Source organism: Nipponia nippon, unplaced genomic scaffold (assembly GCF_047370975.1).
Source record: "Nipponia nippon isolate SJK-2023a ecotype South Korea unplaced genomic scaffold, ASM4737097v1 scaffold_1, whole genome shotgun sequence".
NCBI lineage: Eukaryota > Metazoa > Chordata > Aves > Pelecaniformes > Threskiornithidae > Nipponia > Nipponia nippon.
This window is the reverse complement of record NW_028262290.1, coordinates 111,365,260-111,390,499: the sequence shown is the minus strand read 5'-3', so window position 1 is coordinate 111,390,499 and position 25,240 is coordinate 111,365,260. Positions and strand designations below refer to the sequence as shown.

Sequence of the window (25,240 nt, the reverse complement as noted above, 5' to 3'; positions counted from 1 at the left end):
TTTAACTGTGACCTCCGCGGAGCTTGCCCTCGGCCAACATGGCTGCCGCTCCCCTATTGCTTCCGACGGCAGTGAAGCCAGTTTGCCCTCAACCAAGATGGCGGCCGCCAGCGAGCGGTGGAGCGCCGTGGAGCGGCGGCTGTGGTGAGGGGACGGAGCGCGGGGCTGAGTGAGCAGCCGGGAGAGGCGAGGCGAGGCGAGGCGAGGCGAGGGAGAAGGAAGAAGGAGAAAGTAGGGGTCCCCGCAGCGCGGCGGCTTGTAGGGAGCTGGGTGCCTGCCGGGCTGAGCGGCCGGCCCTGAAATGGCGGGTCGCGGCCTGGCCGGGGCTGGGGCCAGGGCCGGGGCCGGGGCAGCGGCGGGGGGCCTGTGGGCTCGGCCGAGGTTTGGGCAGGGCGGCGCTGGCGCGTTGAGGCATGGTTTTGCGATCTGCTGTCTGGAAAAGTGTGGGGACGGTGGGGTGCACCTCGGGCCCGCCGCAGGGAGGGAGCCTGCAGACTGCGAGACTCCAGCCAGTTGTGGCCCAGGAAAACCGGCGTGGCCGGGCGCGGGATGGCCCTTGTGGCCCTCGCTTCCCTAAAAGCCGCTGGGGCCTTTGCAAGAAACAGCATTTGTGGGTTGTAAGAATTTCCACTGATGCGATGAATTAGTTGTGAGTGCTTTACCAGTGACGATTTGACTGTCTTCTCTTGGCAGATGCATCCTGATGGTGAACAGCATCCGTTTTCCATGTGGAAACAAATGTACAGGTTGAATAATCAGCTCCATATGTGACTTCTCTTCAGAACTCACATTTTTTTGCCTATACTACTAATCTGACACTTAGAGGGACTTTTCAGAGTTTCTCAGCACTTTTTTTACTACATAAGCAGAGTTCATAGTCATCACTGCTGTTATGTCCTGGGTACAAGTTGCAGTCAGCCGATTCAGTGAGGATATATTTGATGAAGATGGTGATGAGATGTATCTACTACAGAAAGAATGGAACAGCACCATGAAAAAAAGACTGAAGGTATTTCTACAACAAAGATTTAATAGTCTTTTTAGCCGGTTTAGATTTACTGATGCATACCTTGATGTACTTACAGCTGATTGAAAGGAAAAACTAAGAGTGGCTGCTTAAAAGTTACTGTGGTTTAGTTTCTTCTGAATGTCAGGAAAATTTAGCAGGAATTTACAGAAACTCTATCCTAGGAGTCTATCAGAGCAAAGTACTGTTTTACCAAAAGACATTGGCTCCCTCCGTACAACCGTGTGCGTTTGTAAAAGGCAGTGCTAAATTCTGATGCGAGCTATTTGCTTCATACTTGTAGGTATACCACTAGTAAATGTAGGGCAACACAGCTAAACAGTGCTACTAAAGGAATATGAGATGTTTGGGTTTTTAAGTAGAATTCTTCATCAGTCAGATTTAAGATGTGTGACTCCATGTGGAACCCCAGTTGGACCTTGCGGTCCGGGTAGTTCTGTGGCTTGTTTATTCGCCTAGTGAAAAATATATTTTATGAAAGCAGGTTTCCGCAGCCCTTCCCTCCCTGGAATTCTACAGGGGACAAAAGAAGTACATAAACCCAGGTTACTTCAACAAATACATTATCATTCAGAGTGGGGCCGGTAGGGCTCGCCTGCTCATGGGCAAACAGCATTCGGCTGCAGAACATGAATGGAAGCTGTTGTGTAGGCTGTTGATGAGAAAGGGTATTACAACAGAGCTGTTGTATTATTCTCCAAGGAAAAGCTTCCTGCATCTGAGTCCCTTGAAAAGACTGGTTTTCTTAAGGGGCTGCTTGGTGTTCTTACACAAATCCCTCTGGTATTTTATGAATAGATACTGCAAAATCATAAAATGTTATTGAGGTTAGAGCTGTATGTTGGGCAAAATAAAGAAGCATTCTTGTTCCTGGCTATTTCTCTAGCAAGGCCACCAGTTCTCTTCTCTAATGAGCAAGTAGAGGTTTTCACTCTTACGACTTGCAGTTTTGGTGTGACAAAAGTTAAGAATTATTCTACATTATATGGTAATGTGATTAGAATATAAAGACATTAATTTGCATTACAATCATGAGCTGTCTTACAGAAAGCAATCACAATGTTATGCGTATTTATGTGTGACTCACTCCATCACCATCTTTTTTCCAGTATAACAACTCTTGAATTGAGTGAGATCCAGCAAATAGAGAAGCAAGGCTCAATAAGTAGTTTTGTGAAAACAGGTAGATGGATTACAGACAGGAGAGTACCTCTGCTAAAAGGGAGGCTTTACAGCCTATGTATTTTTAGATGTCTAGAAATCTATATGTGGTATTCTTTAAGGAATTTTTCATAAAGGAGTTGGTCATCATAAAAGCAAGCATGCTTTCCTGCAGATTTGTCTTATTTTTTGATGTTTCTAAAAATACTTTCATTGTTTTCTGACCTTCTGGGGATCCTTTTGGAAAAGAACTGGATCTTACAGATCAGTAAATCATAATGCACTGCAAAAAGCATGTTTTGGTTTGGCAGTGAGGGTGTAGCTGGGAGGGGGTGTTCAAATCTAGAAGCTGTAATTTAAGAGACTGAATACTTGTTTAAATTTTTTTTATTGTTATGAAATGGTCATAGGTCCAATTTTTCATCTTGTGAACGATGTGTTTCACTACTCTTATTATAGGAAGGCTATAGGGATGGAATTGAGGCTGGGAAAGAAGTTGCACTCCAGGAAGGCTTTAATCAAGGTTACAGACACGGTGCTGAGCTGATGGTTACATGTGGCCAGTTCAGAGGAACCCTGAAGTAGGTTACAAACTTCTTAAGGTTGTGCGTGTGTGGAGGGTGTATACGGAGGGAGCGTGCATGCGATTTTTTTGTTTGTTTTAATTTTTTAAAAAAAGTGCATTGTAAGTCTGTCCAAAGTGAGCAACCTGAGAATTCTCAGGTCTTGAATACAGGGAATTGCGTACCTGAGTGTACAGTGATCATTCTTAAAAATCCTCCTTCAGTTGCTCTTCCAAAATTATCTCAATCTACATCTTTAAGCTTAATATTCAGTTCTACTGCTTGAATTTCCCAGAAAATGTGAATAAAACATATATACATTTATATAGTATAGATGTCTTGACACACTGCTATCTCCCTTCAACAGCTGGGGGTCTGTGTGGGTACATGTAATCACTTTTTTTGTTTTTGTTCTTCACTTTTCAGTGCTCTCTTATCCTGGTGTCATTTTAATGGACATGATTCTGCTTTAAGCAAGATAAATAATCTTCTTGATGTTGTTGGAAAGCATGAAGAAGATGTGCTTAAGTATCTGAATTCTACTGAACAACAGCCACATCTCGGACACATTTTAGATTCTGTTCAGGACATGGACCTGAATCACACAGCTCCAGCTGGGACAGAGCACAATGAAGTTAAAGCTGGAAAACACAAAGACATTGGCAGCTCTGGTGAAAACATTTGTAGAAATAACGGTGAGGTTGGTTCCTTGCAGTCTGAGTGCAGTAAGGCGAAACTCTGCACAGATCCTGAAAGGTCAACCCTTGCTTGGGTTAAAAAGCAGACTATTTGGCTAGTAGAGCAACTGGGCTTATCACTGGATATACTCCATCATGTCCAGCAACTGGAACATTAGTTTTTCTGTCTCATGGTATTTAAAAATTATCTCAACTGGATTTGATTCTCAGTTTGTGGACCATGTACAGGCTGATGCATCACTTCATTTTAGGGAAAACTGATTTTGATACTTCCCAGTAGAGGTAGTTTCGGTAAATCCTCACCATGCTTTGGCTCCTGGCAAAACCCCCTTGCTTTCAATCTTAAACATAACTTTCACAGAAAGGGGAAATGACTTTTAAAGCTCTACAAAGATTTACTAAACATGTTTCTGTTCTGTGTCAGAAGCTATCATTTCACCCTCACTTTCTCTTTTGGCAGCAGTTTGGAAATGGAGCAGGTCCCTTAAATAGCCCCTCTAAATAGGTCCCCTCTAATATCTAAAAAATAAATGCCCAGTGCTAGGGACAAGCTGTTCTTGCAGAATAAGCTGCTGTTGATGGTATGCTAACTCTGTGCAAAACAGAACAGTATTTGCTACTGATTTCTAGAGCGCTGTGACTCTCTCTAGTCACCATATGAAATATAGGAATTTTTCACCTTTTGTCAAATTCTTCCTCTTACCTTTTATAACCACTATGTAGTGCACTTTTACAGTTAAAAACTGCCTTTTTTTTTCCTCCTCATAGTTTTATTTATTTCACTTTTGCCGAAAACACACCATTCTCTTCAAATGCAGAATTACTTACAATTCTATTGTTTTACTGTTAGAGCATCCACTCTTACCCTGTTAGACCACACTGATAACATTTCCAGTCTGATGAACTTCCTTGTGTTGTTTTTGTATTTATTTTGACAGTCCTTCTAGCCTGAACTCTCTTTCATCATTCCCATAGTGTTTTTACCAAATTCTTCAAGGAAGCCAGGCTTACTCACCTTCTCTTAGAAACACGTTGTCAGCCACACATGCATATTTCTGACAACATTGTATTTCTGTGCCAGCATTCTATATTTGACTCCTTTTCCTGTTGCCTTAACTGTAGCTGCAAATTGCTCTGGTCAGGAAGTCTTTTCTTTGTGAATGCCTGTCTCTGTTTTACACTAATTAAACTGATTTACGGTAAGTTAGGAGTTCACTTGTTTTAAGTTGCTTGTACCTTTCCTTCATGTCCGAGACAAAGCAGGTCTAGACAGAGACAAACTGAAATTTTGAACAGCTGACTTAACTATACTTTAAAAAAAAAAAATTTAAATCACAAAACAATTTTATACTTTGAGGCCAGAAGAAAGCTAAGGTAAAAATTACTTGATTTTCAGAGACTGAGTTTACAACTTTCTTAAAGACTCTGTTATCCTGCCAGAGTTGGTAGACTGTAAGTTCAGGTGCCATTCAATACCACTTCTCTATTAGGGGAAAACAGAACTGCAGTTAAGAGTCTCTTATTGAACCTGTTTCTGAAATAGTGGGCAAATAGGGCTGTCTGCATTAATCATGTATGTACAAAATTGTTCAAACAACTTTCTTTTTCTCTATTTATTTAGCATAATACTGACATGGATAAACACTACTTTTCTACAAGTGCATGTGTTATGTTATAGCCTGTGTCACGTATGTTAGACAGAAATTTCTTCCATACTGTGGTAGAATATGGTGCAGACAAAAATAAAGTTTACAAGAGCAGTGTTAGACTTTCCAAATTTGGAAGTTTAAAAATGTAGACTCGAGTATTACTTCTATGTACTTAATAGTGTGCAAAGAGGAAACTCCATTCATAAATTACTAAGTAGACAGTGAGCTTGCCAAGTTCTCTCCAACTACTGCAAAAGCAATCTACACCAGGGAAAATATTTCTTTCTTGTTTGATTATCAAACAATAGATTGTGTTTTACTTATCTATCATAACAACTTCTGTACTAGCTGTGGAATTACTTTCCTCCACTCTGCACAAAGTTTCTGTGCTTACTGTGGGGTTACTTTTTTCCATGTTATCACCCAGAGTTTCCAGTTTGGCTGTGGAGAGATTTTCTTTTGGGCTGTCTGTAATACTTGGCTTCTCTGTCACTACCAAATCTTGCTGACCAGCCACAGAAGGACTTTCCTCAGGAGTATTAGAATCCATAATTTGTTCACACGGTGGTTCAGGTTTTTGTTGCTTGTCTGCTTCCATGTCTTGTGTTTCACTATCAGCTTTCACCTTGGCAGCATTCCTAAAAATAGCTCTCATGACAACCGGCACTGACATGCAACTGAAGGAGGAAATGAAACATTAGTCACTACTACAGACTTCATCCATTCTTCAACGGACTTTTTTTAAACTGTGGCTGACACCAGAATGATACCTGTCGTGAAAAACAGCACTACATCCTTGCATCTTTTTGCCTTGTACAACCTAACAGGCATTACATTGTAACTATGATATAACTACATGTGCTATACCGGAACCGTATGTTGATGCAATGAAATCAAGTGCTGGATCTTTGAGCTTACCAGTGCAAAGAAGCTTTGATAGAAAGAGTGGGAGGATTTGGTCAAAAAAAAAAAGTCATAAGGGTGCTTTTAATGAAAACCTAAACAAATAACATCATTGCAATATATTCATTCTTGCTGAGTTTTATAATTGTAACTTTCACGTTTTGTGTAAGACAGGTACAGAGCACATCTTCTCTAAAACACTGTCTACATAGAGGAGTTTTTTCCACTCTAACAATAGCATTACCTGGTTCCAGGAATAGTATATAGTATCCCGTGACTTAAGACAGGGCAGGCAAATTAATCAGGTTCAAAATCCAGCCTGCATTGATCCTGCTGCATTCAAATAGATAATAGTTGTATACTAGCTTATGCCAAATTAATTAGTGCTCCAAGTCCTTTATATAGCGTATGTTCATGTATCACACAAATTTGACTCTCTTGGAATTTGTTTCAGAAAGGAAGCCAGAGACAGTGTTGTAGGCATGCCACATACACCCCACTTTCTGAAAAGAAGCACTGATTGGTATTAGATAATTGTGGAAAAAGTCCTTTGCATGCTATTCTAAGTTACACCAGTCATGAGACTGTCATCAGCTAAAGTCTTCAGAAGAGCGTGTTTACGAAAGAAAAAAGCATCTTTATAAAAGGTAAAGGTCTCTTCATTCAAAAGTGTTTCCCTGTCCCATGTGCTTTCTACTGGAAAGAAACACTTTCCATCACTATTAATGTTTAAAATTTTTTAAAAAGATACTTAAGACACTAAAGTAAGTTACTCTCACTATTATAAACTTTTTACTAGAGTGAAGTTTTCTGGTTGCTGAGTGTATGGCATTGTGAATGCACATGATATTTCCATTAAATGGACATTTGAGGTTCATTCCAACTGTTATGAAATAAAATAAAACTAGTTACCGTTTCATGGCTCTTGCTATGAAGTCATCACTAGAATTTAGAGTTGGATCTTGAGGATTTAAATGAAGGCAACATTGGACTTCTCTGGAGGTTATAACATCAATTATCACTAGGAAAGAACAGAATATAAGTATTTCAAAATAAATATTTTTATAAGCATTGAAAAACATCCCTTCATTCCAATGCTTCAAGAGAGGTAAGACTGAAGTCAATGGGAAGGGGCTTGCAGCAATGGTCTTGCATAAGACTTGCTTTTTCCTAATATACTTAAGTCAGAAATAGTAGAAGTTACAATTTACTAATTAACTGCAGGCCAAGACAGAATAGGACTTGAATATTTGCATTTACTTTCTGTTTTATGCTGAATACAGAACACTTTTTAGTAAGCAGTTTATACACAAATGCTACTTTGTGTTTTTCATGGGTTGTGCACCATTGAGAGTAGCCCTTAGAATGTATTTGTAACTGAGAAGCATAGTACAAGAACCTAGATAGGACAGTATCAATTATTCCACACGTACCGCAGGCTAAATTCTCTTTCAGAGGATGGAGGAAAAAGACAGAAAAGCTGGTGTTCTTGTGTGGTACCACTTCAAAGTAAAGCAGTTCTGAATCATCTAGAAATAAAATTACTATTTAGTGATATCCACCTTTGAACCTGGACTCTTTTTGGCTGAATCACATGCCAGAATTTAAAAAATACTGATGCAGCAGAATCTAATTATTTATTACTTTGGCAACTTAGTTTATGCTTATAGAAGTGTCAGGCCTAGGAGATTTTTTTTTAAAAAATATTCAACAGAGTGTAATACTAGAATTAAGGATTTTTTTATCATTTAAAATGCTCCACAAGTAATGACAGCTTTGGCAAGGGAGCAGCAAATCTGTTAACAACCAGCTTAGAAGCTAGTTTCTCTCTAATACTCCGCCATTACTTCCAACCACACAGTTTACCTTCATTTATATGCTTCTCAGAGACACAGCTGCTGATAAGGCTGTTACATGCCACTTGATGTCGAAGAATCTCTATTACGCCAGGCACACACTTCGGATGGCTAAATGGGATTTTACTGACCAAGGCTCCTGCTAAATCTGATTTTTCTGAGCCCTTGTTTATGAAGTAACAGTGCTTTGGGCAATCTGGAAGAGACTGAACAACAAATATGGTGATATTTCAAGCACTGCAATCAAGAAAGTAAAGCTTGATGTTATTAGGCAACTGCACAACCTAACAGCAAAAATAATTTTGGAAGACACACTTCTAGCATGCCCTTCATGTCTCTCTGCATTTCAGTAGAAATTTAATCCTTAGAGGAAGCTAAATGAGATCCAGTCTCCCAAATGCATCCAAATTAGGCAAATATACACAGAGCCAAGTGGTCAGGGGTTCAAGTGCCACCAATTCTTCCAACTACTCTTAAGAGCCCTGTAGGCTATAGAAATGTTAACAACCAAGATCTTCTCTCAGAAGAATATCATAGTAGTGCTGCTTGACAGTTGTACAAATAGGATAGCAGTTTTGCCTGAAATCTCTTCAGGGCATCGTACGTTGTTCCTCTCTCCATCACTACTGCTTTCTTTGGAGAAGCATGTTTGGCTAGAATATCTCCCAATGGTTCATTGGAAGAGGAGGAGAAGAGGAGATAGTAAGAAAAATTTGCCACGTGTCCATGTTGACACTGATTCTATGACAAAATTAGAAGTGCAATATTGTGTTATCTAATTCAGGATGGCAAATGGGAACTGTCACCTTAAGGCAGCGCAGTTAATTAGCAGGGTCTACATTAAGAAAACCTGAAGAGCAGAATAAGAGAGCTTTTTCTCTTGTGTTCATGGAGCAAAAGGGTTTCCCCTACATTCCTCTTGAGGTTAGAATTCAGTTTAGTAATTTATTTCTAGAAATAAGATCTTTAAACTCAGACACAAAACAATCTCCCAGCAAGTACTAAGTTTTTAGGGAATTGCTGAAGTGTTACAGGGCTTTTCGTGTGTATCTAATGGAAATGAAAAATTCGTCCCACCTTAGAGGTTTTATAGAGGAGAGCTTTGCTAAACCTTGTTTTGGCATGTTGTAAACTTACTACTACCTTCTGTACCACCACCTCAAAGTCTAAGAACTATGTAGGCAATGGGCTCTGCTAACACTGCTATTAGAAGACAAAGAAGTGCTCTCTTCTTTTGTTGCCATGAGTTGCAAAATTAGTGTTTCCTAGCAAAAAAAGGTAGATCTTTGAGGCTTGTCTTGTAGTTGCCCTGTACGTCAGTCTGGCAGAAAGCATCTTAGCCACCATTTTCTATTATAAAACTTTTCTTCTGCATCTAATGTGGTGTAAATTAAGTATTTTTTAATAAACAGTTATTAAAAGGGAAGCCATCTACAGTTAAACAACCATGGCTCTAGGTAGTAATTGACATCACTCTTGTAACACTTTACACTTCCTGCCAGTCCCTTTAAAAGGAATCAGTATTCTCAGTGTTATCTAATCAAAAAATCTTTTTTGTTAAAACAGTGAGATATGCAGCGTGACATGCAGCATGAAAAATACCTTCAAAAATCTAGGTAAGTACCATCTTGGGACTTGGTCCTCACACCAGCCAGTAAGTTTCCTTCTTTTTAAGGCATTAATGATAAAGTCCTGAGCAATTTTTAGAAGAGTAAATATTTGGGTTACATACAGACAAATTAGCATGACTTCAGCAGCCATGTACACAGAACATTAATGAGGATGAGAAGGTCACTTACTTGAAAGGGTCTAATTTGGTTTGTAAATAACTTGAACTCTTTCTTAAGGAGCATTTAAATACTGTTGGGATTCTGGGAAGTCTGCATTGCTTGCTGTTGGGGAAATACAATTCAGTATGTATCTTGCACAAGGGCAGAGTGTGTGTCAAATGCACACTATACTCACCACAAAGAAACAGGAGTTATGCGTAGACAAGTCTTCACTGCATTTTTCTTTAAGGGTAGACTGAACAATCAGCTCATATAGAGGAGCTAGTTTCAAGCCAGTAATCTGAATTCCTGAAACCAGGTGATTTTTTTTATTAGCATTTAGGTTATGACTGTACATGAAAGCTAATATTAAAAACAAAACCAATGTTTTGAAAAGACAAAAACATTAATCTCCTTCCTTATTCCCTTTTTTGCTAATGAGAATTCGAGGTAGAGTGTTAAACAGCTTTGCCGGTAATTGTCATATCTTTCTTAGAACTTTTGTGTTTTGCACTGGTTGCTAAAATGTTACACTTGGGCTGACAGAACAGAACACGTTCTGCCCCAGAAACCAGTTTTTCCTCTTACAACATTAACACAGGGAAATAAAAAGCAAATAAGCAATGCATAGTCACAGAAGTACTTAGTCTTAAAAACAATTATAACATGCCTGTGAGCCTCTGTATCTCTTCAATACTGAATGAGGACATAGGAATAGGCTGGTGAAACTTCAACACAAAAAAAGCTGGCAAATCCATGCTGAGTTCATCAGTCAGTGGCAAAAAAGCAGGGTTGCTGGGGAAAAAAAAAAAAAAAGTCAGACTGAAAGCTTGTTAAGCTTGTTACAGAAATTGATGTAACAGGGACTCTTGGTGCAAGGCCACTATTAGGTCCCAAGCAGTTTACTATGTTGCATACTTCTTCTGTCTTGAGAAAAGTTTTGCTTTATAAACGCAACTGTAGCCTTTAACGTTTTAAAACAAGGTTGATGTGAAGACTGGCAGAAAGGAAAAGGGAGCCACCAGAAACTGAGGAACAGTGCACAAGAATGTTCGCTATAAATTGTTCTATAGTGATTTATTTTGGGTAATGACTTAAGACTTCCTCTCCAGCTTTATCACTGAAGTAGAGAGAGAGGAGGTATCAGTATCCATGGTGGGATGACAAACTGTTTTGTATAGTTAAGGTGTAACATCCCTCAATATATGCTTTATTTATTCTGAAACTATGCAGGAGTTGCTTGTTGAATACTAGGAAGTAAAGTAATATTGCTCCAGTGGCTCCTTCTGGCTTCAAGTCTATGAATAAACCCATAGTTCAACGCAACTGACACAGTTAAATATGAACACAATAACTTCACAGTCTGTTTGGGAAAACTGTAAAAGCCACAGGTTATAGAGGGTGTAGCTATGGAGCATAATGCCATCAATAAAACAGAGCTTCCTGTTTTAGCAGAGGCTAAATGTAGGTTATGCTGAGGTTAGTGCCAATGACTTGTAAATCCATTTCTGTACTGTGAAGTGTCTAGAGCCTCACCTGTCCTCTCCAGCTTGAGAATCTACAAGCAGTGGAGAAAGAGGAAGTTTGTGGAGCGTATCTGTGCCTTCAACAGTTACAACCATTTTTGTTCCACATACCTGGGAACCTGAGGGAGAAAGAGAAATGCATTATTTTCTTCGTGTCAGTGTAGATTAATCCTATGCATACAAAACACACAGTGGTAAGGTCTTTTAAAGGTCAGGTCCACCCGACAGCCACAATGGCTTGGGCAGCAAGGAGAAGCCTGCACAAACCACACCCAAAATACCAAAGTTGCCCAACGGTAATAGCAGCAATAGCTGCTTTTGGGACATGCCATGAAACAGATCAAGCAACCACCAGTCATTTTCATGCTGGCTAGGCATTTATTTTGTTTGATACCGCTCTCACTTCAATTTAGGTCAACAGCCAAGAAATGGGAAAGTAGTTTCCTGATGTGCATTATAATTGTGCTAAAGCGCATCACATAAATCATTCTTCTAAACTAGCATTTTAAATCGTATTTCTGAGTTTCATTAATGAACTTTGCTTAATGAAACAGGTAGGGCTGAAAAAGCTATTCAGATCATTAGTTATTTCTGCTATTCTAGCTTTACCAGGATTTAGTTCTGCTTCCAAAACTTGATAGGGAGAAATGTAAAATTCAATGTTCATAGGAGTTCCTGAGGAATTAAAAAAAAAAAAAATGGTTACTACACATGTCAATAGAGGAAATATGTTCGGCTTCTTGACACAAAGGGGAAAAAACCAAGAGCAATATAGACGGGCAGAAGGGCATCCCTCGTAAGAGTACATCTCTAATTACAGTGTATGTTCAAATTACAGCATTTTCTTAGTCAGCATTTAACAGCTGAACCGTCAGTGTATAAAGTCATCAGACATCTTTGAAAATATTAGATTAAGTTTCTCTCTCTTGCACAATAACCTGTTGTTCAGCCTTAAAAATACTAGCTGAACTGCTAGCTTTCAGCGACTAGTCTGAAATAGAAGGGAAAGTTGTAATACTTGCATAAGGGACACTCACATCAAGCTGTGCAACAGGATAGAGGTAGCATGTGTTAGAAGTACTTTTATGAACTATAACACATTAACAGTTAAAGCTCACTTCTGACAGTGTAGATGAGCCAAAAAACTTATCAACTGACTGTATTTGCCTTTTAGGCAACGTGAGTGTTATCTCAGCTACTACCGCTGTCATCTCATGGTTACTCCCAAACTGTGGTTTCCCACATAACCTCAGAATATTGCTGGCTTTGCTTTTAGGCTGCTGCAAAGTCAATGTTGCAGTAGCTGATAAACCACCTGGCATCTTTGTATTTTCTCGTTCTGTATGTCTGTACACAACCCGAGAATACAGGCACAGTAAGTCCCTTCAGCATGTTTGGTTTATAATAGAGGATCTTTACTGTAAACAAAGATCAACTCAGTAGAGATTTTTATTACAATTCTTTGAATCCATGAAGAAAAAGAAAAAAAATCACCTCCAGTTCTTGGCACCAGGTGTCCTACTTTTCCATGAAGTACTTCAGTAACTCTGTTTACATCCTGTGTTCTAGTTCAAAACACATGTTGATTAGTGTTTCCTGAGTTGCAGTGCTAGCTAGGCTAATGTAAAGGATAATTTGCACCCTTAATCAAAGGGTGACGATGCTTTCTTGGAAGTAGATTGTGTCTGCATTTGTTATGACAGCTTCCAAAACACCAGCATTCCACTCACGCTTTACTCCTAGGACTTGGGCTTCCAGTTTCAACCCTGTATCTGAGCTGTTTCATATTGCAATTTGATGTGCTGTTTACCAGAAATGAAGGGGGACAAAAATATTGGAGTGGCAGGTTAAGCAAAGAGTGAGGAAATAACCCTGGATAAACTAACTCAAACAGAACCAATCTCTAACCTCAGATGTGATCGTACAGCTGAATGCATACAGCCATAAAATTACATAGCTGTGTATTAAAACTCTGCAGTGCATTAACTTATATCATAGATGGGATGAATAATCTATTTAACTCATAAATAAAATTTACTGAGATATCAGCAATCAGCAAGGATATAGTATATTTGTTCATGCAGCTAGTATGCTTCATAAGGGAACACTGTACAAAAATAAGCCAGGAGTGTGTTTCAAGTTACAGAAGGCCACGCTTGCTGAGAGTACTTAATGTCAGAAAAGATGCTTCAAAAATCCACAAGGAAAGCAGTGCCCTCAACTCTGATTTTCTGAAAAGAATGAAAATCACTATACAATTAGCAGAGGGTTTAGAAAATTCTGTTCCCCATCTATCTGTAATCCTACTCTTTGAAAGGAGAAATGAAAAAAGGAAGGATAGGAGGAAAGCTAGCATCCACTACTGCTGATATAAAACCTGAGCACAAAATGAGATACCCAAACAGCAGGACCCCAAAAGGCCTATTTAATTCTGCCACAGGGAGATCTGAAGATGACTGCTGACTTTCAGATGCACTCTTTGTTCCTAGTGGGTGGTCACATGCACACACCCCCAAGCTCTGCAACCAACCAGTTTCCCAGCAAGTCTCTTAGATAAAGCACAGGAGTTCAGTAGATCATCTTGTTTGGCATGCCTGGGCTTGGCAAACTGCAGAAAAGCTTCAAGCTTTCCAGTGGGAGAAAACTCATTAGCCTTCCACATCCTGCTCTATAATTAGATCAGTTAACTTGTTTTTAGTGAAATGAAGGGGTGGGGGTGGAGGGAAAGGGAGAAAGAGAGAGACTTCAAGTTACCTGTCTAGAAGAGACATTGAATAAAGATCTTTTTCAAGGGCCTGTAAAGCAAGGTATCCCTTAGCTTTCATTTCACTGGAAGAGAGAGAAGACATTATTTTTGTAAGTAAACACAAGCTAGGCTATGGACTTTAGAAGTTTTTCAAGTAAAAACTAGATGCAACCTGTTTCCTGGAATTTGATACAGATTTGACAGGTCTTCTAAAATCTTTCCAAAGGCATCATAGTTCTTCATCCTACCAAAAAGAAACAATTGCTATCACGGTACTAAATGACATGGATAATAAATCTTTTATATCTAATTTGCTAGAAAAAGCACCATTTCAGAGTGCTATAGGCCCGCTCCTTATCAGATCTGGCAAGTAGCAGTACTGCTTTTAAATTTTCTTAGAAGATACCAGGAGATGTGAGTCCTTGGCTCTGTTGCAAAAAGCAGTGTAATTATAGCTGACACTGGTTAAATATGCACTACTGAAAGCAATAGATGTGCACGATACACAGATTTGATAGCTCAGCAGCAGCAAAGCACTTTTCCTGATGCTCCAATAAAGCTAGTCATGTAGTAACATTTCCCTAATACAATGCACTTGTACATTGTTCTTTTCATCAAAATATCAAGGATTGTATTAATATTTCACTTCACAGCACCCTGTGAGAGAGACAGATCTTAAGTACAATTGATGGATACAACAATCAAAAAAAGAACAGGGGACAAGTGGCTTGCATAAGTTTGTGAAGGAATGGTTCAGACTGCTCAAAACCTGTAATTCCTGCAGATTCTGACTAGCTGTGATAGCCTGGAGCTCTGCTCAGACTAACCCACCAGGTATTTACTCACCCACTTAAGTGGATTTTAAATGAATTTTACAAGCTTACTAAACTCTCTACTGCTGCAGTCACACAGAGAGCTGCACTCAAGAAGACATACCTTCCCTTTCCGTGCAGATGTGGCTGCAATGTGGATCAGTGGAGAGACCAAATAAGCCTGCCTGGACTTTCACACTGGGACAAATCCTTTCCAAACAGAAACCTAAGCAAGTCACTCAGTTCTTCCATAACTCCTTGCAACTGGACTAGTGAGGAAGCAGGGAAAAGGGAGGGAAGCAGGCATGCAGGTGCCGGTACAGGCACAGCACCAGCCTATGCATTAGCTGGCTGGTTCATCATGACTTTATAGGTACTTTGAGACCCACGGGAAACATTACACATATAACAAACTGCCTTACGACCAAATAAAATACTACACCAAGAGGTGCAGAAGAGATACTTGCACTTTGTGCCAAATCCTAACAAAAACAGCAAGGCCGACACATAATACCCTCAGGGCCAATGGTAACTATATCCCATCATTCAGAGCCAAACTGCTGGCAGTTAACATCACTGGGAGTCAAAACCTAGGAAAATGCAAGTTAAAGCTTTAAGACATAGCTGTTTACACCTATAAAGCTAATATAACTTCATTTCTGATGAAAGAGAGGGCTGGAAAAACTGATGATGCATTATGGGTCCACATAGAAGAGAGATGAAATATGCAAGGTCAATGATTATTCTTTCTCTCTTTACCTTCCCTTTCAGCTGTTCTGCCAAAGTATTTAAATAGGAATCCAATTTCTTAAATATACTTATTAGTAGTAAAACCTGGAACCTTGATCATATTGGCTGGAGAACTTCTAAATGGACTTTTAAGGTGGTGGCCTGACCTGGAACAGCAACTATTTAGACAGAACAAAATGTGGTAATAAATATATATATCTATTTATATATATATAGTGCCTTACTGCTACATGAGAAATTAAAGTTACATCTCCTCCTATGCATCTGCAAAGAAAAAGAGGATATGTGATATCACCTTGCTTTCATTGCTGTGACAGAAGCCTGAAGGACTTGTGGTTAAGACATTTGCATAAGGACAATACAAAGACTACTTAGTATTTGATGGAAGGAGAAGGGGAAAAGTAATATCTGGTTTGGATCTGTAAATCTGCCAGTTCTGAATTGTCATCATCAGTCCATTTCCAAAGTTATGGATCCAAGTAGTTCTGTAATTCTTGCAATCAACACAAATGCCAGTATTCAAAGGCTGTGTTCAGCTGGCAGCTAGAGCCAATGTATTGGGGATTACCCTTTCCTCTCGCTCCATTGAAGCAGATGCAATTTAGTTGTTTTCAATGGAATAACTTGAGAAATAAGTAATGCCTGGAGTATCTTTACAAAATCATATTTGCTGCAGTTTTAGCCTTGAATTTACAAATTGGAAGTGGGTGATAACAGTTACAACAACCACCAACCTCCAATATGGAGCACTGGAACCAACTTCCCACATGAAAAAATCCAAAAAGGTGTCAGTTCTTCTGTTGTTTTCTGGATTCATATTATTGTTTCCTGATTCTTCCTTTTTTGCTTTTTTTCTTCAGTTCTTACACTAAAACCATTCTAGCCTTGACTTCTCCACAACATTCAGAGAAACACAAGACTCATGAATCCCTTTCCATTCAATAAGAGACTCTGTGCATGATTCTTTACCTTAGATGCTGCACCAAGTCATCACAAACCTACAGGAATAAGAGAGAGGAGTTTCATGTTTCCTACCATCCTTTGTGAAACATCTCTTAAAAGCATTTCATTGGTAACAATAAGATTGTTCCCCATTACTTTTAATTAGCTGAATGGTTAGCTTAAAAAAACCCCAACCAACAAAAACCAGACTAATATTACAATAGTTAAAACGTAATATTAATGCAATAATTAGAAGAACAAAGGCTCTGTGGAAGAGGATAAAATTAACAGAAATAGTTTGTTGATAAATTCTTTCCAGAAAAAAAAAAATTGCATCTTTTCCAGTGTTTCTTTTATTGGCAGTTACTGTGCTAGAATTTTCTGGATATGCATTTCCATCCTAATAATATTGTCCAGCACTCACTGATCAACAGCTCTGTGCTGGTTAAACAGAACAACTTGAAATTCCTGGGCTGACTGCAACTGAAAAAAAGGGACTAAATTAACTCCAAATGAATGTAACAATTTGGATACTTACTGATAAAAACCAGTTTATGCTCCCCACCCCCCCACAACAGCTTGTTGCTACATCTTTGATCTGAAGGGTTGTCTGTAACACTGAACAACTGCAGAACATGGTATGTGAACTGCAGAGTGATATTTTGCCAATATTTTAATGATAAATTGTGCAAGAAAAACATCTCCATTAGTAGGAGTGCACAAAGAAGGCAGAAGGAAAAACAGAATCTCTGGTAACAGCTCCAAGTCATCCATTGGGAGTATATATTGCATTACACCTTGGTAGGAAAATATTTTAAGACCCTGTTATTTACTGTATATTGATAACATTGAAGTATGAGAATACAAATATTTATGCAGGGTACTACAAAATTCTTAGAAGGTGGGCATGTCAGCTAAGTTTTACCTTAATATTTAGAGCTACGGTACTTAGTATCTGTAACCGAGTTGTAAGTTTAGGTGAGTGATTCAGATGCCTAAAGAGGTAGCTAGTGTCATTCACAGGCTGGCAGGTGTGACAAGATGAAAAGCCAAAGACTTTCTGACATGGCAGCTGGAGGCCAGGTGGGAGACTACAGGGAGGTGACAGACAGAGAAAATTAACTTTACCACAGGAGCTTCTCCAAGGTGAGCCAACTTTACATCCATCACATTTCCATCCTTCTCCAGCTGAACTTCTATATAAAACATGTTCGATGTTATGTAGCAGGCAGTCCCACTGGGGCTAGCATGAACGTTAAGCCTGAGGAGAGGGGAAAGACAAAAAGAAAAAAAAAAAAAAAAAAAGGCTTGTATATCTAAAAATTCTGTCACATGAAGAAAGGAAATGAGTATAGTTTACTTGGTCGTGGGAAGAGACACCAGGGATGCTTCAAAAATAACTTCCTTGGCTCAGCTTCTGAAAACTATCCAACCAGGCAATATATTTCTACTCTGCTCTTTGCATTATCATGTTGGTTTTCTGAAAACTATTTACCTCAGTCTGTAGCTTTGGGACCTAGGCATGCATGCCCTCTCTTCACCCAACAACCTCCTCCACAAAGGGCTAATCAAAACAGGCAGTTATGCCGGTTCCAAGTAATATACTCCATTAGAACACCAAGGTAAAAAGAAATATTGTTGACAAGCCATCCAGATGGTATTCCTCACTGGACTTGGAGCCATGCTTGCTCATTTGCATTTATTCATAAACAAACTTACCCTTTTTGTTTGGATAAAGATTCCAATCTGTTCATCACAGAAAACAAAGATTTAGCTGCAAAAAACAGAGATGTTATTTAATCAGGCTGCAATGATCAAGAAGTAGAACCAGTATTATCCTGCTTTAAAGGGTATGATTTAGGTAATGAGAAAATAGTATCTCTTACATGACTTCTTGTTATTAATGACAACTATTACCCTGTGATTAACGAGTGCTGTGCTGGGTAGAGCTTATTCTCAGACTTTGAGAATAGCTATAGCCTGAAGGCTTAGCCCAAAGATGAGTCACAAGTCTCTTGTGTCATATCCGCCTCTGTGTTTGTACATTTGACCCCTTTGTGCAGAACATCACCAATAGAGAAGGATGGGTATTTTCCATAGAATATTAAAAAATACACTTTGAGTTATCTGACAGCTCATTACCATTTAATGTCCTCTGTATCTTCTCCATGCAAGAGAGCAATGGATCACCTGCAGCATTACTGATCGGCCGTCGAAGTGGCTTATCCTAGCACATTTGTGAAAACAAGAGACAGACAAAGACTCCTTAAATTGCTAGCCAAAGAAGAATATCACTGCATGTGAGATGCAGAACACCCATGCCCAGTACAACAAAACACTGCTTATTTCTCTTTCTCAAACATAGAAGTGACCTATGATTGTAGCTATCTCTAAAGCGGCAGCACTGAATGGATTCGTGAAGACCTTACTGTGTAGTAATTATATATCAGAGGCCTTTGGAGCAGGGAGTGACTTTCCATTCCCTTTTCTTTTGAGCTGAACACAAGCTATGTCAGCTAATTTCACTGTGATGATAGAGATCAACTTAAGAAAATACTTAGATTTTTATTTTAGGAGGAATCTGCCTGAGTGAAAAGGAGAGATCAGTAAGCACCACAGGTGTACTTGGTTAGACTCAGGGTGCAAGTTCCAGCTGAATATATTAAGTAACAAGCAAACTCTCCCAGCTTCTCTTCTAGCTCTTGTCTGAAAACTTCTCATACTTCACACTTCAATTCACAAAGAACATTCACTGTTGAAAAGTTTTCACTATTTTCAAACTTAGGACATTGTTATCAGAGTAAGGCTTTAGTGAAGCATTAATAAAAAGAAGCATGGAAACAAATGGGACTTTTTATACCAAGCTCACAGCAGTTGTGCTAATCTGCTTTTTACAAAGATGATTCTTAAATAATTATATATAAATATATAACTATAATTAGCTACTGGAAGGGTGGGAAGCATGGAACAACTTAAGGTATACCACAGCAGGAGAGAGTCTAGATAGCAGCTTTCAGGCCAGTTTCTGAAAAACAGTCTTTTCTCCCAGTCCTATGGGCAAGAAATTGTCTTTACATACTATGAATATGCTAATGATAATGAATGGAAAATAACCTAAAGTATTAGACAATCAGAGCTAACTCCTGAAGAGTTAAAATAACGCAAGAAACAACCTCTAAGTGTTAAAATAATGCAGGAAACTTTTTTTATCTACTGTTGTAAGAAAAATCAGGAGCCAGGCTATAATAGGCACCAGTTTGGGGTTTTTTTTTGGTTTTGGTATTTTTTTTTAAAGTCAAGCAGTTTTTGAACCCTCTTGGCAACCTGCTCTTACACCACATATCCTTCTCTCACCTAATCTGCGATTCTTACCATGCAAAAATGGACAAGTTTCAGAGTTTCAGTCCATGGTTTTTGTTGGTATTTTAAACGCAACTGTTCCATTAAAGCATCTGTAGAAATAGCAGTCGCAGCACCTGAAATACATGTCAAAATGTTTTGAATATAATGGCATGTATTTACATTGGCAACCAGAAAATTTGGGGGAGGGAAAATATAAAAACTTGCTAAGGTCATAGGTGTTATGCTCCAAAAGAAGAGGCAGAAAAAAATTCGTTTAGTTGAATATTGCATACAAATATCTAATTTTTATAAGATTTCTGACAGGAGAAGGGCAGGGGGACATTTTGTATAGGCAAGTATTCTCAATATTAAATACAGAGATGCAGCCCAATCTTCAGCTTGTTAAACAGCTAGGCTTTCTTTACCTATGCACAATCTCATATGTGTATTCTTAATAAATACCAAGGCTTTGCCATGGGTTTCAGGCATCCAGATTTCTACACCCACCTAGAGCTCATTAGAGCTAATTTTAATTAGAGGTAAAAAATTAGAGATAATTTCTTATGATGAGGGTGGTGAAACACTGCAACAGGTTGCCCAGAGAGGTGGTAGGTGCCCCATCCTTGGAAACATGGTGTATCCATAACCACTAATTTCATCAGGAATAAACCTGGAGTGAACTTCTTAACACATCAGCCTAAGACAGGTAGGAAGACTTCAGACTGATTAATAAGAGGAAATTGAGTCCCTGCAACCTGCCACCCACTCTACTCTGCCCTTTAGCACCAGAAGAAACATTGCAAAGTGCACAACAAAGGACACAACAGCCACAGAGAATTGTCCCCTTTGAGCTAGCAGCACTGCGGGGAGGGAGACAGACTAGGAGAGGGACCTCTATACCCTTTGCATACACCAAGCAGGGATGGTGAGTGGGGGCTGGCAGCATCTTCCTCCTGCTGGGAGGATGAGAGAGCAGAAACCACAGTCCCCTACAAAGCAGGTCACCTCAACCAGCTAGAGAAAGGGGAAGCAGTGGACCCCAACCAGCTCTTGCAGGCACCCCTACTGGGGAACATTCTCCCACTCACCCATGCCTTGATGCCTACAGGAGGGCTGCAGCCTACCCTGTACCTCCATCTCCACCCACACCACAAGAAACCAGGGCTCCTACTTATAGCACCTGCATCACAGCACCTGTGGGTGCTGTGCAAGGCAGAAGGCTTGCTCCCTCACAAAACTGGTCCCCAAGGGTTAGTGTTTGAACTTGAGAAGCTTGATAAGCACAGCAACATCACCTCTCAACTCTGCTAATTTTTAGAAGGGGCGAGGCACCCTGTCAGTCATGCTCTTCCACATCTAAGTACTAAGGAGAAGGCATAATGTCTGACCTCATCTCTTCAGAAGGTGTAGTGCGCTCAGAAAAAGACTGAATTTAACTGGGGGAGAAAGGCAAGGGGATGTATGATAGCAACAGTTACTCAGCAAAACAGGGAAGCTCTCCATAAGGGAGCTTTTAGTTTAGCTCAGGGCTGGAAGGGAGAAAGAGAAAAAAAAAAAAAAAGAGACTATAGCTATCTATAATGTTTGCATTGTATTTGTGCATCCTTTTGTGGCCACCTCCTGCTGCTAGTCTCCTTGTACACAGGAATCGGTGTGCAATGGCAGTGTGAGGTTCAAGGTTTATAATCCTGGACCTTTGTATAGGCACTAGCTTGAAACTTCGTCACCGGGGAATGCCAGGTCTACAGCAATAAGAGCATGTTTCCTACATAAACCCTGTGTGGCAGTGTTTCAAGATGTCTTACAGCATACTTTCTGTTTTCAGCTGTCATCAGTCATGCTGCAGTGCCTGAAATAGTCTCATAACACATAAAGGAAATTATCTTGGACTTGTATGTAGGTACCTGAGTAGAAAGTAAATAATCCAGTAGCCTCGCTAAGATCACAGAGAAAACTATGTATGGACCTAGGAATCCCAGGAGAAGTATAAGGTACGTGCCAAAAAGCAGTATTTGTCTCCAAACAGACAGGCGTCAAGCATATTACTTAGGTAAAGTCAATGCAGCTGAAAGAGTTAAATATGTTTGCATTTCAGCTTTTACAAAGGAGGTGAAAGGTGATCAAGTAAATTGATGATGTAATTCCACACTTGTGGTAGATCACACTTCCTTAAAATTATTATCTTGGCTTATACTATTAAATATTCATTTATTTTTAAAGCTGATATTAGAAGTGACTATAGGTATAATCATGAGCTCTGCCTGTGACTTGGTGCATTCATTTAAGAACATGTTTTCAGCATTCCTAGAGAGGCATTTTAGCTTAGGTTTGCCTGAACAATGTATTGAAATGTTTTCTGCTGGACAAGAACATGTACTGTGGCCCATGTAAAGTAAGTAGGTTGCCTCTGTCCAGATCATGTGAATGGGTGTGTGCACATATGACATACCACAACTTGGTAGTATTTAATATTTTTGTGGTATTTTTCATAAATGTTTGCCCTGATCCAGAGCTCACTGGAGTCTCTGTGATCTGGGTACTGACTCCAGTCGTTTGACCATGTCCTGAATAAGCAGAAAAGTAAATTATTTGCTGACTCTCTTGAGAAGAACACTTCCAAATTAGTGGAGGGAAACATGCCACTGCTTACCTTGTCTGCACAATAGCTGTTCTGCAAATAAACAGATGACTTGAAGTTTAAGTAGTCACAGTCCAGCATGGCTGATAAGCCTAAAATTCACTTTAATTTTTAAACACAAAAAACCCCCTTTTCCATTGTGCTCAAATGTATGTATTTAGGTAGATGAATTTGCATCATTTTTCCAGGATAGGGATAGTGCCAGATTTCCGTAACAAGACAAATATTCCAAGACAAGTAGTAGCCTTCATACCTGCATAAAATTGTAATATTGCCTAAGATCATACATGAGAAACAGCAGCTTAAGCATTGTCAGAAAGCTCCTTGGATCAAGGTGTTGTTCCAGTATTCAGAATTGTCATATCAAATTACTGCACTCAAGAGAAGAGTTAAGAGTGCTAAATAATTAAAAATGTTCTAATTATAGCATCTCAGGCATATTAGATACACAAATGTTTAACTGGGTCAGTTCATGGGGAAAAAAAAAAAAAAAGCAACTGGCCAAGCATTATCATCAGTATAAAAGATAATAGGAATTCTGCATACCCACCTGCTCTAGATTACTCTCTCTTTGTGTGTTCAGCAAAAACTGCTGCTGAACTTCCATGTGCACAGTTACAAAATAAGTTGTCCCCAGAGAAAATATTCTCTTATTCTCAAATAATTGGAGGTTATCTTATCCCCTTTTAAAGGGTTAAAACTGGTATGCTCCTTTAGAAGACATTTTTGAGAAATCTGTTGTTATTACTACTTTGTTTACTTTTGTCATGGTTTTCTGCATCTTGCTAAATTCCTGACTCCATAATATGCTTCACAATGCATGCCCTGGGAACACCGTGATTCATATGAAAATAACATTTTTGTAATTTCATAGTTCTTCCATTTCTGATTATTTTTCCATTTCACTGAATGGTACTTTGTTTTTCTGAGAAAGATCAACGTATTTTCGATTCATATTCTTGCATGAATTCAACTAAACTATTTGTTTCAGTGAATACTCTAGCCTTAATACAGAACAAGGGAAAACTTTGCTTACTGTTGGTACATTTTTATGATAGCAGTTTGGAAAACGTTCCAGGAATTCCATGTTCAGTGCAACATTGGTGTATTTTTTTGTTTCTGGTTTCTTTTGGGGGGCTGGGAGTTGCTTTTTTCTATTAATCTTACATCCAGTCTTGATTTTTTTTCATCTAAAGAGTAAAAATCAAAATAAATCACCAGCAATATCTTGGCCTGCTTCCAGGACTTTCTTGGAATTGCGTCTTTCCAGAAGCCCTCAGCTGAACTGTTGATCAGAGAAAACAGCAGCTACCTAACAGCCCACAATAAGTCTAAGCGCAGAATTGGGGCCTGGGGCAGTCAGTGAAAACCAGTGGTTCCAGTTAGAACTGCAGGATGTGTAAGAGGTGTCACTGTGATTATCTGAATTGAGACCTGGCCAGGAGATCAGAGGTAATATTGTGTTCTTTCACAAAATGCCATGGGATTTTGGAGTGATCAGCAGTGATACAGCTGTAAAATGGGCATGTAACTGGAACGTCAATCAGTGTTTATCAAAAATGGTGAGCATTCAAACAATTCCTTTATCTATCCTAGCTGCTCTTCCATCTAAGGTAGGCTAAACCCAGTGCTGCTTAGCTTTTACGAACCATAGCCTAGTCTGATACGATCTATAGTTTATGGCTTTACAACCCATAAATACTACAATATGTTTTGTCACCTTTCCTTCCTTCTCTACATCATGTCCACAGTTACGGAGTGTAAATATTTTGTCCCTGAGAGTAACATCAGAATGTTGGTGTCTGCATTTTGTTTGACTACAGCCATGTAGACTGAACCAGTTTTACTTCACAACTTACTGAACAGCACTTCTGACACTGTAGTCTGAGGCATTTAACACTGGCAGGCTTTGACCATCTCCTACTCCTTCACTGAAAGCGATTAAGATCCTCCAGTGCCAAAAGCTGTATAGACAGACATCAAAAAAGTAGGTTCATAGCAAATGGTCATGGATGTAGAAACACGTTGACACTGACAGGGCATATCTTTTCCTCAGAGCATAGCCAAGATGTGGCTAACATTTGCTTTCTGCTTGACGTTAGCAGTATAATCTCCAAGTACTTATTGTTTGAGTCTTTTTCCAAAGGTGCTAGGCACAAGCGACCGTGATTTAAATAACTTCATGAATGAACATGGGAGGGCTGCCTTCGCATGCGCACATTTTCCCTTTACAAGGTTTCATAGGACACTATAACTGGTGTTCATAACTGAACATTTGTTGCTTATCCCGCATATGTCATCTTTCTAAGACTCTTCTGATCGTTTTTATAACTAAAATCAGGTGTTGCACCATCATTCATGTTCTTTGCAGACATCAGTCAGCTGAAATCAATGGAACCCATCACTTAAGAGCTACAAAAGCTCTCCTTCAAAATAGAGACAAAGCAAATGCAGTGGGCACGTAATCTGCAGAATAAGTAATAACCATGATACATTGAAGGTCCAGATGGAAAATTTTACTGTTAGTAGGGGTGGGGCAGGGAGAAGAATGCGAGCTAAGAGTTAGTTGAGAGCTGAAAATCATGATGAGCATTGAGGAGGTAACTAAGGTAGAGAAGAGGTGAAATAGAGAAAGAGAATAATTGTGTTTAAAGGAGCTTCCCACCAGTATGCCTCAAAGCTAACCACACAGGAGGCCAGCTTAATTATCTTGTTTTTCCAGATTGGGAAACAGAGACATAGAGAGAGGAAGTGACTCCTGAAGCTGGCCACAGCTGCAGAACTAGAAACTAAACCAAACCAAACCAAGCAGTTTACCTGACTCCACTAAGCACATCCCCATCAGAAGTAGGAACGAA

At 39.3% G+C, this 25,240-nt stretch overlaps 2 protein-coding genes across 7 annotated transcripts; one reads left to right on the top strand and one right to left on the bottom strand.

Moving 5' to 3' along the window:
- YAE1 (YAE1 maturation factor of ABCE1) lies at positions 1-25,240 on the top strand. Of its 4 annotated transcripts, none has more exons than XM_087767052.1 (6): positions 88-231; positions 694-1,009; positions 2,648-2,769; positions 3,178-3,446; positions 9,424-9,473; positions 25,105-25,240. In XM_087767052.1, the coding sequence occupies exons 2-5, from the start codon at positions 893-895 to the stop codon at positions 9,438-9,440; spliced, it is 525 nt and encodes a 174-aa protein (XP_087623178.1). In that variant the 5' UTR covers positions 88-231; positions 694-892; the 3' UTR covers positions 9,441-9,473; positions 25,105-25,240. The 4 variants fall into 4 exon arrangements, with proteins under 4 accessions (XP_087623160.1, XP_087623178.1, XP_087623168.1 ...); XM_087767042.1 differs by lacking the exon at positions 25,105-25,240 and adding an exon at positions 21,570-21,682; XM_087767034.1 differs by lacking the exons at positions 9,424-9,473; positions 25,105-25,240 and having other exon boundaries at positions 1-144; positions 3,178-4,214.
- LOC148057553 (mediator of RNA polymerase II transcription subunit 1-like) lies at positions 4,360-21,571 on the bottom strand. 3 transcript variants are annotated; one of them, XM_087767020.1, is made up of 17 exons: positions 20,833-21,571; positions 19,775-19,878; positions 18,545-18,629; positions 18,122-18,176; positions 17,531-17,663; positions 16,430-16,458; positions 14,071-14,142; positions 13,907-13,981; positions 12,647-12,717; positions 11,762-11,827; positions 11,163-11,271; positions 10,297-10,421; positions 9,823-9,935; positions 7,868-8,063; positions 7,435-7,530; positions 6,914-7,022; positions 4,360-5,775 (listed from the first exon to the last, which is right to left on the bottom strand). In XM_087767020.1, exons 1-17 carry the CDS (start codon positions 20,879-20,881, stop codon positions 5,415-5,417), a joined length of 1,848 nt encoding a protein of 615 aa, XP_087623146.1. In that variant the 5' UTR covers positions 20,882-21,571; the 3' UTR covers positions 4,360-5,414. The 3 variants fall into 3 exon arrangements, with proteins under 3 accessions (XP_087623146.1, XP_087623134.1, XP_087623141.1); XM_087767008.1 differs by having other exon boundaries at positions 19,775-21,571; XM_087767015.1 differs by lacking the exon at positions 7,435-7,530 and having other exon boundaries at positions 19,775-21,571.